The sequence below is a fragment of the Argopecten irradians genome, chromosome 12 (assembly GCF_041381155.1).
Source record: "Argopecten irradians isolate NY chromosome 12, Ai_NY, whole genome shotgun sequence".
Taxonomy (NCBI): domain Eukaryota; kingdom Metazoa; phylum Mollusca; class Bivalvia; order Pectinida; family Pectinidae; genus Argopecten; species Argopecten irradians.
The window spans coordinates 10,433,889-10,452,748 of NC_091145.1; the positions used below are offsets into that span (position 1 = coordinate 10,433,889).

The 18,860-nt window shown below is 35.0% G+C and overlaps 1 protein-coding gene across 1 annotated transcript in view; it reads right to left on the minus strand.

The window, feature by feature from the left end:
* Window positions 1-18,385, minus strand: part of LOC138336987 (uncharacterized) — a 32,782-nt gene extending 14,397 nt beyond the window's left edge. The window contains exons 1-2 of the mRNA XM_069286642.1: window positions 17,837-18,385; window positions 9,595-9,643 (exon numbers count right to left, since the gene is read on the minus strand). Coding sequence (XP_069142743.1) covers window positions 9,595-9,643; window positions 17,837-18,016 — 229 coding nt within the window. The 5' untranslated portion in view covers window positions 18,017-18,385. The remainder of the gene's footprint in view (window positions 1-9,594; window positions 9,644-17,836) is intronic.
* Between the last annotated feature and the right edge of the window lie 475 nt (window positions 18,386-18,860).

Consider the following 18,860-nt stretch of genomic DNA (forward strand, 5'->3'; position numbering starts at 1 on the left):
TATTCTGCTGACTCATGAACGGTACAAATCAATACAATTGTACTAAGCTAGAACAGGTATTATTACACTACTCCACAAACAATAAAGTTGTCTCCCAAAAAAAACCAACATTAATGCGAGAGTACCGCGCACTGAAAACCATTTTTATTTTTTTAAAGTGTTTAGTTTAATTGAACACTACTCCGCAAACAATAAAGTTGTCTGCCTTTATAAAAATAAACATCATATTTTTTTTCAAAAAGTGTTTAGTTTTATTTGGTAACACCGGTATTCTGTTGACTCATGAACGGTACGAATCAATACAATTGTAATAAATAAGTTAAAACAGGTATTCTGAACTCATCAAACAATTTAATAACCTGTTGGTCAAACAAAACACTTCAAACATTTTACATTATGTAACAGAGGTTTCTTGTTTTACACCTTCACTCTCAGATCTTTTCTTAATTTGAAAGAAGATCAGAAGAATCTTCACACCATACAATCAACATACAATCTTGTATTAAATCAATATTAGCTAGCCTTGTGAACATTTACGAGAAATGTATATACCAAGTTACTATTATATGCATACCAAGTTACTATTATAGAAACCATAGTTTTATCACAATGAAATCCTGTTACTATATGTAACATAACTGTTCTGACATATGTAACATAACTGTTCTGACAAATATATATAGTTTTTGAAAAACTATATTGATTGAACATGTACATCACTAATAATATTGCAATGCACTATCATGCTATGGGTCCAATATAATTGCATGTTTATATTATACATTTATTGCCCTGACGGTAGGGAGACATGACGCTTTGTTTACCCAAGGCATGTCATAATACCCAAGGGCGTAGCCCTAGGGAAATATGACTTGCCGCGGGTAAACTAAGAGTCATGTACGCCCTCGGGAAATATGACATGCCTTGGGTAAACAAAGCGTCATGTCTCCCTACCGTCAGGGCAATGAATTGTTTATTATACCGAACAAATAAAGTTTTTCTCGCGCTAAAATACAAGTCTAACGTAATGGCTAGACTTTAAGTTGTTTGCCCAAAACACTGTTGCCGTGTTGGGCTAACGTTACAGATATAGTTACATCAGAAGTTAGACCTACGGTATCTTTCAGCCCAAATCAACTCCCTTTAGCATGTTACATCATATAAACATTACATGGAGTGTAATTGTGTTATCTGTATCCTTTATCATAAGAATATTAATACATTTCCTTGGACGAAAGCGTCGTCTGCCATCCATTTTATTTGTTATCGGAATACCTCGGAGAGTTCTGTTACACGAACGATAACTCTTGCTGAACGTACAAGGGGCTCCGCATGGGGGAAACATGATTTTTGAACATGACGTTCAACGGGATACACGATGTTTTGTCGCCCTCACACGTGACGTCTCTCGACCAATCAGCGACAGTGACTTATCGTTGAGGTATAATAATATGTATAGTGACCTCCTGTTACATACTTGTATGTCTGAGAGTGAAATAAAATCTGAATCTGATAATTATAAGGTATTGATGACTTCAGAGATTATGATTCAGTCTTTAGGCCAAATAAAAAAATATACTTGTTTCTGGTAGTACCTTTGAAAACGAAGGTTCATAGGTAGGGATTTTTTTTTCTTTTTTGAAATATTTTTTCTCTTACCCTAGTTCCTTACAGTGAAAAACTGAAACAGACTTTATTCAACCTTATATAAACCATGGATTTGTTTCCCAGGGGATAATTGGTATCTTAAATTTACAGAATTTGTACCAAATTCCTGATTTTGTGCAAAACCACAAAATTAAGGTTGTTATTTGTTTGCTTGAGGGCAAAACTGATAAAAAGTTTTTGAGTAGGCACTGATTTTATAGGGTCGGTTGGGTTACCGGAAACACAAATATTTTTTTGTATGGCCTTAGAGTGATTAACGACTTGACAAAGATAAGGGAGGTTATGAAATCTTTTGGAAGGGCAATATTAAACTCTAATGTAAGTAGGAGTTAAATTCATGGCATTTATCTTAAATTTTACTTTCAGAGAAATCTCAATTAATTTCCAATTCCATGAACGTAACTTAATTAAGGGTCCAAATGAGATTTAAGCGCTGCTTGATTAGTCATGAATAATACGACACATCAGAATTATGGTAAGGATTGGAATTCCAAAAATATTGATTACAAAATATTAATATAACCAACCACACACATTGGACATATTGTAACAATCTACAGGCCAAAACTACGGGTATGCATACATCCCTCCAAGGAATATTTTAGACAAAATATTGATATACGTACAGTACATACTGTACTTTCAGTTTAGAAATACAACAATTAATTCTTTATAGCATTTGGGTTGTCTGGTTTTTAAAATTTACATTCCATACTTGGAAGCAGCTAATTTACACGTCAAACATTTTCTTCACTTTCTATGTTATATAGTACAACCATCATAATTAAATCAGGAATGAAGATCTGTGCCCTCCTCCTATTATAAAGGTGCAATACTATACATTGTATCTCCAATATCAGCCCAGGTCAAATTTCATTCAAATCCATTCAATAATTCAGGATAAGTAGTGTTCCATACAAATCCACCCTTTTTATATATGACAGGGATAATTTGTAAGCTTCCTGTTACGTTTAGATAAACATTTATTTTGAAATTCATTTACACTATAAATTGTAAACGCTTCTTTGAAATAAATAATATCAAACCTAGATAAATCAATTGAAAGTTTAATTAAGTTTTTTTTATATGTGTGTGTGTCTGTCTGCTAAACTTCAAGATAGTGTCACATAAATCATCAAAGTAAATAATGCTATCAATATATGTTACAGTAGATATTTTATACAAGTATACCATACGTTTCTTAAGTCTCTCTAATGGTTGCTAAGATACTCCAGGAGAATCGTACATTTACATATTAAATGAATGTGTTTTATAACGAGGGAAATCTCCTGTTACTGAGTACAGCTGAAATCACCATACTGTTTAGCATTACAAATACACATGACAGTCTGTTCTGGTTTCTAGCCAGACTTCGAAAACTGGACACTCTATAATGTATATAATCATATCATTATATATATGAACCGAGCAAACAATAGAAAAACTTCCTGATTCATGGCAATTATCTTTGGGCCTGTACGATAGTATCTTAACATCATGATCAAGACAGCATGTAAAACTGTGTAAACCTCCACCACTGGGTTACTTTGGCTTAGTTGGTAAGGTGTCTAAATACTTCCTCTGTAAACCTCCACCTCTGGGTTACTTTGGCTAAGTGGTTAAGGTGTCTTACTTCCTCTGTAAACCTCCACCTCTGGGTTACTTTGGCTAAGTGGTTAAGGTGTCTTACTTCCTCTGTAAACCTCCACCTCTGGGTTACTTTGGCTAAGTGGTTAAGGTGTCTTACTTCCTCTGTAAACCTCCACCTCTGGGTTACTTTGGCTAAGTGGTTAAGGTGTCTTACTTCCTCTGTAAACCTCCACCTCTGGGTTACTTTGGTTGAATGGTTAAGGTGTCTTACTTCCTCTGTAAACCTCCACCTCTGGGTTACTTTGGTTGAATGGTTAAGGTGTCTTACTTCCTCTGTAAACCTCCACCTCTGGGTTACTTTGGTTGAATGGTTAAGGTGTCTTACTTCCTCTGTAAACCTCCACCTCTGGGTTACTTTGGCTTAGTTGTTAAGGTGTCTTACTTCCTCTGTAAACCTCCACCTCTGGGTTACTTTGGCTTAGTTGTTAAGGTGTCTTACTTCCTCTGTAAACCTCCACCTCACTGGGTTACTTTGGCTTAGTTGTTAAGGTGTCTTACTTCCTCTGTAAACCTCCACCACTGGGTTACTTTGGCTTAGTTGTTAAGGTGTCTTACTTCCTCTGTAAACCTCCACCTCTGGGTTACTTTGGCTTAGTTGTTAAGGTGTCTTACTTCCTCTGTAAACCTCCACCCCTGGGTTACTTTGGCTTAGTGTTGTTAAGGTGTCTTACTTCCTCTGTAAACCTCCACCTCTGGGTTACTTTGGCTAAGTGGTTAAGGTGTCTTACTTCCTCTGTAAACCTCCACCTCTGGGTTACTTTGGCTGAGTGGTTAAGGTGTCTTACTTCCTCTGTAAACCTCCACCTCTGGGTTACTTTGGCTTAGTGGTTAAGGTGTCTTACTTCCTCTGTAAACCTCCACCTCTGGGTTACTTTGGCTTAGTGGTTAAGGTGTCTTACTTTCTTCTGTAAGCCCTCCACCTCTGGGTTACTTTGGCTTAGTGGTTAAGGTGTCAGACTTTCTTCTGTAAGCCCTCCACCTCTGGGTGACTTTGGCTAAGTGGTTAAGGTGTCTGACTTTCTTCTGTAAGCCCTCCACCTCTGGGTGACTTTGGCTAAGTGGTTAAGGTGTCTGACATTCTTCTGTAAGCCCTCCACCTCTGGGTTACTTTGGCTAAGTGGTTAAGGTGTCACTTTCTCTGTACTCCACTCGTACTTTGGTTAGTGTTAGGTGTCTACTTCTTCTTCTAGCCCTCCACCTCTGGGTTACTTTGGCTAAGTGGTTAAGGTGTCTCACTTTCTTCTGTAAGCCCTCCACCTCTGGGTTACTTTGGCTTAGTGGTTAAGGTGTCAGACTTTCTTCTGTAAGCCCTCCACCTCTGGGTTACTTTGGCTTAGTGGTTAAGGTGTCAGACTTTCTTCTGTAAGCCCTCCACCTCTGGGTTACTTTGGCTAAGTGGTTAAGGTGTCTCACTTTCTTCTGTAAGCCCTCCACCTCTGGGTTACTTTGGCTTAGTGGTTAAGGTGTCAGACTTTCTTCTGTAAGCCCTCCACCTCTGGGTTACTTTGGCTTAGTGGTTAAGGTGTCAGACTTTCTTCTGTAAGCCCTCCACCTCTGGGTGACTTTGGCTTAGTGGTTAAGGTGTCTGACTTTCTTCTGTAAGCCCTCCACCTCTGGGTGACTTTGGCTAAGTGGTTAAGGTGTCTGACATTCTTCTGTAAGCTCTCCACCTCTGGGTGACTTTGGCTTAGTGGTTAAGGTATCTGACATTCTTCTGTTTTCCCTCCACCTCTGGATACACTTTGGTTAAGTGGTTAAGGTGTCTGACATTCTTTCTTCTAGCCCTCCACCTCTGGGTTACTTTGGCTAAGTGGTTAAGGTGTCTCACTTTCTTCTGTAAGCCCTCCACCTCTGGGTTACTTTGGCTTAGTGGTTAAGGTGTCAGACTTTCTTCTGTAAGCCCTCCACCTCTGGGTTACTTTGGCTTAGTGGTTAAGGTGTCAGACTTTCTTCTGTAAGCCCTCCACCTCTGGGTTACTTTGGCTTAGTGGTTAAGGTGTCAGACTTTCTTCTGTAAGTGCTCCACCTCTGGGTGACTTTGGCTTAGTGGTTAAGGTGTCAGACTTTCTTCTGTAAGCCCTCCACCACTGGGTTACTTTGGCTTAGTTGTTAAGGTGTCAGACTTTCTTCTGTAAGTGCTCTTCACCTCTGGGTGACTTTGTCCATGTGGTAAGGGTAACTTTGTCCATGTGGTAAAGGTTTTTGACATGTATAATGTCTTAATAAATCACTAAATGGCCTTTTTTATCTTTCCAACCCGAAAGTTAAATTTATTTATATCAAGATGTTAACAAAACCAAGATACATTGAACACATGGAATTACTTAGATAAAACAAGTGCGTTTATCATAGGAAATAAGGTCATTAATCATGTGAACTGGTGTTTACAATATAGACTTCAAGATAAGGTGACAAATATCTACATTTATATATTTATTTTAGTAACTGGTATACACTTAAATAAGTTCTCAGAATAATACATGGGCAGCCATAAAAGGAACTGTTCAAAATAAATCATTTATGATCAATGTATTAAATAAAAACAGATTAAAAAATATACTGGAGCTCATGTAAATTAAAAACTGAAATGACCAATTGAATACACTAAAATTAATGAAATTATTATGCCAACTTTTATTCCAATTTAGTGTAACTGTACTATATTTATTCCAATAATTACTAAAACATTGATGTTGGTGTATATTCTTCTATTGATATTTAAATATACGTCGCACAAGAACATTAAATAATACACAGCGCTATTCAGACCAAAACTGGGTTTGGCCATTGTACATGTATATCGAGTTCTGACTAACTAATCATAATGGAGAAGGAAGCAAAACAGATTCCTGTAAAACACCTGTGTCATTCACCAATAATATAAAATGTCAAATCACTCCCACAGGGGTCATGCATACACCCTAAACTTAAAGTTTTACTTCAATGCCCAACATAAATTGATCAACCCACTCAATATATGCAGTAAAGTCTGCAGTCTTACCTGCATTATCTAATCATAAATTCATGTTGGGTATATATATATATACCTTGTAGTTATATGATAGGGTACAACATATAAAATCCTACAACATTTCAAGTACCGTGCAAAAAACCTTTAAGTGCTGTTTTGAGTACATATATACCGTATTTAACCCAATCAGGGCTGGGATCTCCATCCCTAGAAGCGCCCCCTACCCCCTTTTTCAGGCCTCAATTTTCGTTTACTTTGAATGAAATTCAGGCTGAAAATATGAAAAGTGCAGAATTCTTTATTGATTTCTTTTGCAAAAATGATTCATAAAAAATGCTTACTTTGTACGATAATTTTACGAAAAGATAGTGAAAATTTGGTTCTAATAAGCGCCCCCTTATTTATTTCAAGTTTTTCAAGTGCCCTAGCTGGGCGCTTATTGGGTCGAAACGGTATGTACATGTAGCTATATTTCACACCAAACATCTTATGATTAAAGAATGTAAATTTTTTATAACCATTTAATAAAACTCAATGGTTACTTTTTTACCATTTTCCTATACAATCAAAAAAATTATATAATTTATATAAGGGTACCAGGTATTCAACTCCAGGGGTATCCTTTAACTTACTATAGTGCTCCCTATGTTATGACACAGGCATGGAAATTCTAAATCTTCAGCGATACAACCTAGCTGTAATAGACACACAGGCCACTGATTCAAACTTCTATATTTATTATGTTACAGAGGAAAACATGTTTTTATAACAAACACGCTTTCAACGAATTCATGGTTATAATGTAGTTATTTTCATTCCTCATCAATTTTCCAAAAATAAGTGTGTAAAAAGTGTATAAAAAATATGCTTATAAAGAAATGATCTCATTTGTCCCTAGATTTGTTTTAACCGTGTTCTACTGTATCGAGGGAGAGAAATTTAACAGGACAAATACGGTATACAAAATGTTCTTATCAAATACTACATGAAACCTTCTGTCATTCAGTTATCTAAATCTGGCTTTATACAAATGTAAAATACAGCTGTCTTGTTGTCTGTCTAACGTTCTGAGTGAATCACTTGATCAATATATTATATATTACAATGGAAACCCACACAATTATTTTTAACCATAATGAATAAATGCAAATTGAACTTGTTTATTGCAATTTTATGAATGTTAAAGTAACTTTGTTTTGAAGTTATCTACGGCTAGATTCTGACGACTGTGAAGAGGTCACTGGGTTAAAAACGAAATTACGGTAATTTATGGCTTATTTTAGTACACAGCATTAAGTTCTCACATAGACAATAATGGAGGAACAATGTCTGTACATTAATGTCTTAAAATGCAATGCATAACAAGGCTAAGGAGTCATAATTTTCATTTTTGTCAATATTGATTTTATTTATTATTTATAAAATCAATATCGCGTATCGACAAAATGAAGTACATGACGTTATTGACTTCCAGGAAAATGATTTTCATCTACATGTGTACATGCATGTAGTGCTTTTCTAATAAACAACCCTGTTAAAATGAATTATTCATGGGCCCTGTGGGATATTGACAATATTCTATGTTAGCTCAAAGATAGTCAATTACTACAGAGATAAGCATAACAATAGTAAAAATGTGTAATCCTGGTGTCATCACTTTGTTGACTTATTCTGTATAAATTCACATAGATATCATTGCCAGACAATTGTAAATGGATCGAGCAAAATTTTCTTTCATTTTATAAAATATGTCCATTTAGACAAAAACAAAATACACTTATTGATTCGGTTTCTTAGGTTTAATTAGCATCCTATTAACCTAAACTTAGGATTTAGAAGGAGGAGGAAAGCCGGAGTACACAGACCTACGGTCAATGCCTCACAACTTGACTGCCCCACGTTGGATTTGAACTCCAGACACATTGACCACTTGGCCTCAGGAAGCAATATATGCTATCTGTTTTCAGATTTGACACATTTAAATAATGTGATGCAAATTTTTGTTATGATAATTCTTTCAAATTACCTAAGACTTTGTCTGACATTGTACTTCTAAAAATCATTCTTTTGTCTAAATTTACATTCAGTAAACCAACGTTTTGTCATCTTTTAGCCAATTTACATTTTAGTTGTAGGGTGAATGTACAAGTTTACAGAATTGAACGGTCAATATCAGTTATATCTTTGACTATACCTAACTTATAAAATAGACTGATCTAATACAAGAAGGTGCTGTCATTTTTTCTCAGATATTATGTGAACATGGCTGTATCAGGTTATACCTTCCAGCAAATCATCTTCAGAAGCAGGAAGCCATATTTAACATATCTCCTGTTGAAGTCCTAGCAAGATCCGAGTTTAATCAATGGATAATCCAAGAAGCCAGATGAAACTGATACCCGCAGAGCTAGAGGATCACAGAGCGAGGCCAAGTAAAACTAATAATTAAGTTCTGTTAGTTGTCGTCTGAGGCCAAGTGAATCTTTAATTCTTTAGTTCTATCAGGTGTCTTCAAAGACCAAGTGATACTAATGCTTTTGGTTCTACTAGTTGAATTTCTGGGGCCAAGTGAATTTAATGCTTTAGTTCTATCAGTTGTATTCAAAGTCCAAATAAAATTAATGCAGTTGTTCTACTAATTGCTTTCTGAGGCCAGCTTTAATGAGTTCTAGCATTTGTCGTCTGAGGCCAAGTGGAACTAATGCTTTTGGTTCTACTAATTACTTTCTGAGGCCAAGTGAATCTTATGATTTAGTTCTACTAATTATCATTTGAGGTCAAGAGAAAATGATGCTTTAGTTCTACAAACTGTTTTCATGCAGTCATACTAGTTTTCTTTTGAGGCCAAGTGAAACTAATGTTTTAGTTCCATTAAATAAAGTTACCCTCTGAAGCCAATTCAAACGAATATTTTAGTTCTATTAGTTGCCTTCTGAGGCCAAGTGCAACTAATTAATACTTAAGTTCAATTCCTGAAAGACCTAGCTAGATGAAGCCAAGTGAATCAATGTTGAAGTTTCAGTTGATTCTTAATTGAATAATTATGATAATATGCACATATGGTATAGCTGCATGGTCTGAATTTTCCCAATTTTGACTTAAACCGTTATCACTTCAATTTTAAATGTTTTAAAATTCCATCATTTGGCTGTAAGGGTATTTCGCAGATCAAATTTTCAAGACCAAATTTTCAAGACCATTAATGTAAAAACTATGTAAACTAATGTAATGACAATAGCAAAACTGTGCAATTACCCGCCACATAAAAAGCTATACGGCATTAAAGAAACTTCTTCCCTTCTTACCTTTTAGTCTGGTATAACTGCATGATCTCATGGTGCGACTTTCTACCACCTGTGAAATTACAAAATAAAACAGTTTTAAACAATTTTAAAAAGTACTTCAACAGAAATTACAGATAACAGTTTCAAATGTGAATCAAACACTACCTCGAGAATACTGTATCCCGACTAATTTTTGCATACAATTAATTTTTGCAGAAGATAAGAATAATTATCGGGAAAATAAATTGTCGCTAAAATGTTTCAAATACAGGAATAGTATAACTAAAGATGTCTTGATTGCCAAGTGACATTGTATTTATTCATGATGAAAATAAGCTGTAGGGTTTTATAGGGTGTGTCTTTTAATGTTATTTTGAAAGAGACATTAAAAACCAATTTCCATACAAGTTTATGAAGATTTGTGAAAAAAAATGACAGACTTTAAAACATATGGTAACATATTGATAACTTAACACATATTTGTATAAAATCAATACCAGACCAGCCATCACAGATGTAAAACCATCATAATTTTACTATTTTAGCATGAAAAAAATAGTAGTTACGAATGTTCTATTTCTGGGATGTATGTATTGATTTTTATACAAACTTGTGACAAGTTAATGAGTCTTGTCATGTAAACTGTATATATGTATATTATAAATATTGTACAATTATTGATCTGTTTTCAGGTGGATAACATGATTTACCAACCTGATAAAGTGATAAAATCTGAAGTCAAAGGCTGAAACAATACTATTGTACATAATTCAAAAACACACTGCTCCGTTCCATAAATATTAATTGCACTGATTTCAAATACAAATTAACATTCTACAGAAGCAATCAATATTCCATTTGGTATACATACTTTATTCAATCCAATAAGTGTCCAGGGCAATTAAATAAAAATTTGAACAAATTTGGACTAGCTTTTCATAAAATAAGTGCACAAAGTAAGCCATAAAACAACTTGGGGAAAGAAATCAAAAAAGCAAATTCGTGGAATTTTCATTCCCTGCTTTCAGGACATATTGTAAGTAAACATTATTGAGGTTAGCTTTAACCTTGGTTGAAACATGAAAAAATAAACTTAAGTCTTATTCGAAAGTAAGATGTGTAAAATTATGTCCGCTGAAAGTGACTATTAATCTTAAGGCATTTAACTTTGATACTAACTTTTACGAAAATCGGTTGTTACAATTATGGCACAGGGAAAGGCAGAAAATGATGTTTTTAGTACATCAAAGGGCCATAACTCCAAAACATAAAGTCAGTCAAAAGTGGCAACTCAAACTTGGCCAAGCTCTTAAGGCATTTGACCGTGTTACCAAGTTTGAAGAAAATCGGTTAATATTTATTAGAGTTATTGCAGGGAAATGGCAGAAAATGACTTTTTTTTTTATTAAATCAAAGGGCCATAACTCTGCTAAATAAGGTCTGTCAAAAGTGCCGATTGGTCTTGGCCGAGGCCTTAACACATTTAACTTTGTTACCAAGTTTGAAGTAAATCACTTAATAATTATTACAGACAGATGGAAGTGGCAGAAAATGACCTTTCTTTTTATTAAATCAAAGGGCCATAACTCTGCTGATTAAGTTCTGCCAAAAGTGGCGATCTAACTTGGCTAAGCAATAAAGGCATTTAAACTTTGTTACCAAGTTTTAACAATATTATATTTAACATTTGTTAGTTTTAACAATATTATATTTAACATTTGTTAGTAAATTAAAGGGCCATAACTCAGATAAATAACATCTGCTGAAAGAGTTGATCAAACCTGGCCAGGCCCTTAAGGAATTCAACCTTGTTACCAAGTTTGAAGAAATCGGTTAATATTTATTAGTTATTGACTTATTGTACGGAAGTGGCAGAAACTGACTTTTTTTATTTAAGCAAAGGGCCATAACTCCTCTAAATAAGGTCCTTTGAAAGTCGCCATCAAACTTGGCCAAGTCCTTAAGGCATTTAACCTTGTTACCACGTTTGAAGAAAATTGGTTTACATTTGTTACGTTTGCACGGATACGAAGTGTTACAGACAGACGGACAGACAGACAGGTGGACAAACCCAAATTAATATCCCCCGTTTCGGAGAAAGCAGGGGATAATAAAGAAACCTATACAATTTTTATATTTTCACTGTTGCATTTAATTTGAGGTATCGGTAAGTGATATTCATAGGCCTCAAAAAAGAGGAGAGACGCTTATAGGGATAGGGAAGCTTATTGGATAGAATACGATATGTTGATAATGCATGTTCCGTGCCTTCCTTGTTTAGATTCGTGCGCGTTGTACTGTATTGATACAGCACCGTCTAAACAGTAATTGAACATATGTTTAGATTTTTCTAATATGGCGGAAGTTGCACTTGAATTCTAAAACAGTTCACATCTGAAAAATATATTACAGAAAAGCGATACCTAAAAAGTTTTAAAACGCATTGAAATATATAATAAATCAAATTTAAATAAACATTAACCTATTTGGTCTATAGTTTTCAACAAAATTTTGATGATAAATATCTTGTAGCTTTGAAGTGGTACAGCTGATACGGACACACAAATGGAATGCATGGTCTAACTGCATTAAAGGGACAATTCAGTGAGGCTAATTCTGTTACATAACCACGAAGTAAAATATGACATAAATGTAGTGTTCTACATTCCTTATGAAACATATAACAAGAAATATTGACATATTTCACGACTTTGTGCAATATTTTGATTGATACCCTTGAAATTCCAAATTGTTGATCAATACGATTAAGCATGCAGGACAACATGTACGCTGTACCCATATACCCAAGCCAAAGTCACACATTGTTAAACAATGCATTACATAGCAACCGAGGAGTTGATGAAATTATTTTTAGACAAGAACATGCATCTAATTAGGTTTATTTATTTTTACGTCCTATTAACAGCAATTTGAGTAGTTCTAGACAAAAATTTCTTTACTACACTGGCAATGGCCAGGGTTCAGCATAAAAGACATCCGACCACTATGTGTAATGGCAGAAAGTAAGCGATGTTTGAAGATTTCACATACAGTTCACTACAGTGACTGTGTACTCTTAGACTGATTTGTCCCTTTAAAAGCATTGAAACAACTACTTTTTAATTTTAATGGAAATCTTTTTTTCAGAGGTGGATAATCATGATATACCAAACAAATGATCGAAAGTGAATAAAGTTCTGAAGTCCAAAAGGACCTGAAGATACAATAATATTGTACATATGTCAAAAACCACAATGCTCTGTTTCCATAAATATTAATTTGCACTGATTTGCAAAATACAAATTAACAGTTTTGCTACAGCTAAAGATCAATCATTATATTTCCATTCCATGTGGGTATATTTCTGTATTCAATTACCAATAAGTGTCCCGCATGGGCAGTGATGTAAATAAAATCGTTGAACCAAAATCTTGGGACCTAGCTTTTCATAAATTAAGTGAACAAAATGTAAGACATAACAACTAACAGTTGGGGGGGGATTGAAGAACTCAAAAAAGCAAATTCGTGTTTTTGGAATTTTTCATTCACCTTGTAATTTCAGGACATTTTGTATGTAAAACTTTATTGTGGTTAGCTTTAACCTTTGGTTTTGATGAAACATTGAGAATAATAAAATTACTAGTATTATTCGAAAGTTAAGTGATGTTTTGTTAGAACAAATTTTGATACGCTGGAAATGTTGGGGACTCATTAATCTTAAGGCCGAATTTAACTTTGTTTATCTATCTTTTACCGAAAATCCGGTTGTTACCAATTAATGGCACAGGGAAGGCAAGAAGGAACAGAACAAAAAAAAAAAGGGGAAGGAATAATGATGTTTTTTTTTTTTTGTAAAATTCAATAGGGACATAAACTCCAAAACTTATAGTCAGGTCGCAAAGTGGTCAATCCTAAAAACTTGGCCCACACAAAGCTCATTATAGGAATTTTTTTGAACGTTGTGATTGGTTATCCAAGTTTTTGAATGAAAAATCGGGGTTAATATTTATTAGAAGTTATTGCAGGGAAATGGCAGAAAAATGACAGGGCAGGAAAAAGAGTAAATGACTTTTTTTTTTATTAAATCAAAGGGCCATAACTCTGCTAAAATAAGGTCTGTCAAAAGTGCACGATTGGTTCTTGGCCGCAACAATCCGGCCTTAACACATTTAACTTTGTTTTACCAAGTTTGAAGTAAATCAGTCTAATAATTATTACAGACAGATGGAAGTGGCAGAAAATGACCCTTTTTTTTTATTATAATCAAAGGGCCATAACTCTGCTGATTAAGTTCTGCCAAAAGTGGCGATCTAACTTGGCTAAGCAATAAAGGCATTTAAACTTTGTTACCAAGTTTTAACAATATTATATTTAACATTTGTTAGTTATTAACATTGAGTTAGTATATTAATGGGCCATCAAACTCTGATATAAAAATAACATCTGCTGAAAGAGTTGATCAAACCTGGCCAGGCACTTAAGGAATTCAACCCTTGTTACCAAGTTTGAAGAAAATCGGGTTAATATTTATTACAGTTATTGACTTATTGTATGGAAGTGGCAGTCAACTGACTTATTTTTATTTAAGCAAAGGGCCATATAACTCCTCTAAATAAGGTCCTTTGAAAGTCGCCATCAAACTTAGGCAAGTCCTTAAGGCATTTAACCTTGTTACCACGTTTGAAGGAAAAATTGGTTTTACATTTGTTTCGTTTGCACGGATGAACTACGATCAAGTGTTACAGACAGACGGACAGACAGACAGGTGGACAAAAACCCAAATTAATATCCCCCGTTTCGCGAGAAGAGGGGAATGGAAAGAGGGGATAATAAAGAAACCTATACAATTTTTATATTTTCACTGTTGCATTTAATTTGAGGTATCGGTAAGTGATATTCATAGGCCTCAAAAAAGAGGAGAGACGCTTATAGGGATAGGGAAGCTTATTGGATAGAATACGATATGTTGATAATGCATGTTCCGTGCCTTCCTTGTTTAGATTTGTGCGCAGTTGTACTGTATTGATACAGCAGCGTCTAAACAGTAATTGAACATATGTTTAGATTTTTCTAATATGGCGGAAGTTGCACTTGAATTCTAAAACAGTTCACATCTGAAAAATATATTACAGAAAAGCGATACCTAAAAAGTTTTAAAACGCATTGAAATATATAATAAATCAAATTTAAATAAACATTAAACCTATTTGGTCTATAGTTTTCAACAAAATTTTGATGATAAATATCTTGTAGCTTTGAAGTGGTACAGCTGATACGGACACACAAATGGAATGCATGGTCTAACTGCATTAAAGGGACAATTCAGTGAGGCTAATTCTGTTACATAACCACGAAGTAAAATATGACATAAATGTAGTGTTCTACATTCCTTATGAAACATATAACAAGAAATATTGACATATTTCACGACTTTGTGCAATATTTTGATTGATACCCTTGAAATTCCAAATCGTTGATCAATACGATTAAGCATGCAGGACAACATGTACGCTGTACCCATATACCCAAGCCAAAGTCACACATTGTTAAACAATGCATTACATAGCAACCGAGGAGTTGATGAAATTATTTTTAGACAAGAACATGCATCTAATTAGGTTTATTTATTTTTACGTCCTATTAACAGCCAGGGTCATGTAAGGACGTGCAGGTTTGTTGGTGGAGGAAAAGCCGGGCAGTACCCGGAGAAAAACCACCGACCAGCGGTCAGTACCTGGCAACTGCCCCACATGGGACTTCGAACCAGCATCCCAGAGGTGGAGGGCTTGTGGTAATATGTCGGGAACATCTTAACCACTCGGCCACCGCGGCCCCATCTAATTAGGTAAACAGCGATTTGAGTAGTTCTAGACAAAAATTTCTTTACTACACTGGCAATGGCCAGGCTAGGGTTCAGCATAAAAGACATCCGACCACTATGTGTAATGGCAGAAAGTAAGCGAGTTTGAAGATTTCACATTACAGTTCACTACAGTGACTGTGTACTCTTAGACTGATTTGTCCCTTTAAAAGCATTGAAAACAACTACTTTTTAATTTTAATGGAAACCCAAAAATTTCACCGGAATGACAAAAATAGCACTGCATGAAATCAAAAAATTTATTGGAACATCAAATATTATACTAGAACACCAGATATTGTATCGGAACCATAACAACATCACTGGAACCCTAAATATTGCACTGAAAGACAAATAAAAATTGGTTGCTACATTTTCTCCTCTCCTGTTCCATAATTCACGAGCTATTATAATTGCCAATTATGTAACAGCTGTTTCAAGCATTGAGATCAGAGAATATGCTTATAGAAGGGAGCTCGAAATTGTGGGTTGTTTGTTTTCAGGGGCAAATATATGGATATGTAGCAGAAAATGGGGCTTAAGTACAATTTACCATCGATTAGCTTCTCGTGATTATGACGTCACAAAAATCACGTCAAATGATGACGACATAATCACCAGATGGTGAGACTAATGGATGTTAAATTTTACTTCACCCACATCGTTTTGGGATCTTTTACCATTTGAATATAACAGAATTACCTCCCTTTCGGGTAGGTATCCATTGTGACGTCATTATTTTGTGTGAGCGACTCACGTATCGTTTTCTCTGAAAAGTATGGCATTACCCTCTGAAACATATGACATCTGATCAAAATCAATACCTACATGTACATGCAACTCTATAACATGAATACGGAACAACTGACCCCGTCGATCGCTTCTTCTGAAGAGGAAGTTGAAGTTATATAAATGCCCCCATCCAATGGATTAATGAGATTATACAAAGTATGATGCTTATCGTAATTGTATCCCATATTCATGTTATAGCATATATCGTCTGGGGCTCTATTTTCACGCAGATCAATAATCGCGCACTTTGATTTCCGAGTGACGTCAATTGCACAGAAAGCGATGACGTCACGTACCCGGCCATTTTTGGATAGTGTGGTTGTTGCTTATTCCTTCTCATTGCAAAATGATGAAGAAAAGCGATCTACTATAGTCAGTATTTTAACCCGCAAATACAGTGTTTATATTTGGAGATCAATTTGGTAATGCTATGTTAGTGGAGTAGTTTTCAGGCCTAAAATATTTACAAAATGTTGCTGGCAACTTTATAACTGCGGAAATATCATCGCAAGGGACGCTTTGTGTCACTTTACTGTTAAATGGACGATTTTATTGATTATAACACTTTTCATGGACACTACAAAGTACTATGTTTCTTATTATTAATGGAATTATTTTTGTCATTTGTTAATTTTATTAAAATAGCTCAAAATAATATTTTTCAACATCATATATTTACTCTTTTTTACTTTTATCCCAGCCACAAAGTGTCTTGCTTTCAAATTAAAAGCTGAATTTACTATTTCAACATTTTGCCAATTTTATTTTTAAAAATAAAGGATATACCTTGTGAGTTAAAACACTTTCAGATTTAAATCACGTCATACAATCACTCATAAATAAATAATGCGCCTCAAAGGAAAAAAGCATGTATACTGATTGACAGCTTAAAATAACAGGACTGTTACTCAAATGTAGGACTCTCTCGCATATACGGGAGTTTCCCCAACCTGTATGATTAAGGCTAACTTTTTTAGAGTTTTTTCTTCCACAACTTATAATATTTTATTTGGATCCCTAATTAACGTCCCTTTTGATACATTTTTAAGCGCCCTGTGAGTTAATTATGGCGAATGAGGTATATTCTCAGGGTTTTCGCCAGGCCTTTATAGGGTCAGGTAAAAGGACCCATTCTCAATTGAAAAATAGCACTTTATTTTCTCAAATTCGGTCCGTATTTTCCCAAATGCAATAAAATTGAATTAAAACCCCAAATATGATGTCTTATACCTATGACGGTAAAAATAAATGCAGAAGCCAAACTTCCTTTGTTATTTAATTTCCCCATTTTGATATTATTTCAACAAAATTTTGATGAAAATTTTAACAAAATCGTATTGATCTGTTGATTATAGAATAATCTATTTTCCCAATTTTAGAAAACATAGAAGAAATTTTCCCAATTTTTGCTCGGGGGGCCTTTTTCCCAAAACAGCTGGCAAAACCCCTGATACTGAATACAGTATCTCATCAGTATCTCATCAATCCAACATCATTGGAAAGCCATATTTGGCTTAAATATAATTATATATGGTAAATTAAAAGTTATATAGTGATTTAGCATATGTATATATATACATGTAATAGTATTCCTAGTTTTAGTATACTTACATCTGACGAGCACTTATATCCATAATAACATTCACCATTTTGTTGAGGCCTGACACACACCTCACATGTATTATCCATTTCCACCGGCGTTTTTATACATCGTGGATGTTCCAACACTTTCCCACTTACTAGGCTCAGAAATACAAAGCACGAATATAACACCGATGCCATCGTATCCATTGTCTTGTCTTCATATATCTACCGAACCAGAACAACTAAGATCAAACATGTTGTCATCGCACGTGTTAAAGTGCAAACCCAGAGAGAAGATGTCAACGCCATACGAACGAGCACATGTTCAACTTTCGCTTTGCGGGTTGGACCGAGTGCAGGTCCGTGTGTCGACTTCCTACATGGTGTCTGTATTATAACTTCTTCCCAATTATCGATTTGTATTACAGTACGAGTTGCCCACGGCTGTTGACACTCTCCAAAACAAGTGTAAATTAGATATATACAAAATGACCCTTTTTACGCCTATCGCGTCTCAAAGCTTCCTTGTTGCTCTGTTTAGCGTCTCCGTGATCATGACTGTGTTGTCGTAAACAAATCACAGGTTCTAAATATTGCGAAATTTTTGTGACACCAATTTTTTTTAGCCCTAACGAAACGAAACGACCAACAGTACTACATAGTATCTCTTCTTCTTCTTAGACACCGTAGTTAGCTGGTTCCAGCTAGTTGTGGCAACTAGCAAGCGCGTAGCTAGTCCGTCAAAACATGTATATTTTATTATCAATTTTATTTTATTTAAGGAAAAAGTATAATAAATAGCGCGTAACTACCATAGACTCTCATATACATGTATACTCCCATGCTACATGTATGTCATGATCAGTAAACTGTGACCGATCGCGAGTCAGGTGTTAAAATCGGCAACAGTAATGTTCCACTAAACAAGCACAGGGACGAGAATTAGCTACAGTTTATATACACAATTTAATTATGGACCCACTAGAGTGTCGACCAAGGATTTAAAATCCTTAGTGCCCATAGACCATTTTTAGGTGTTTTGGGGGTCTAC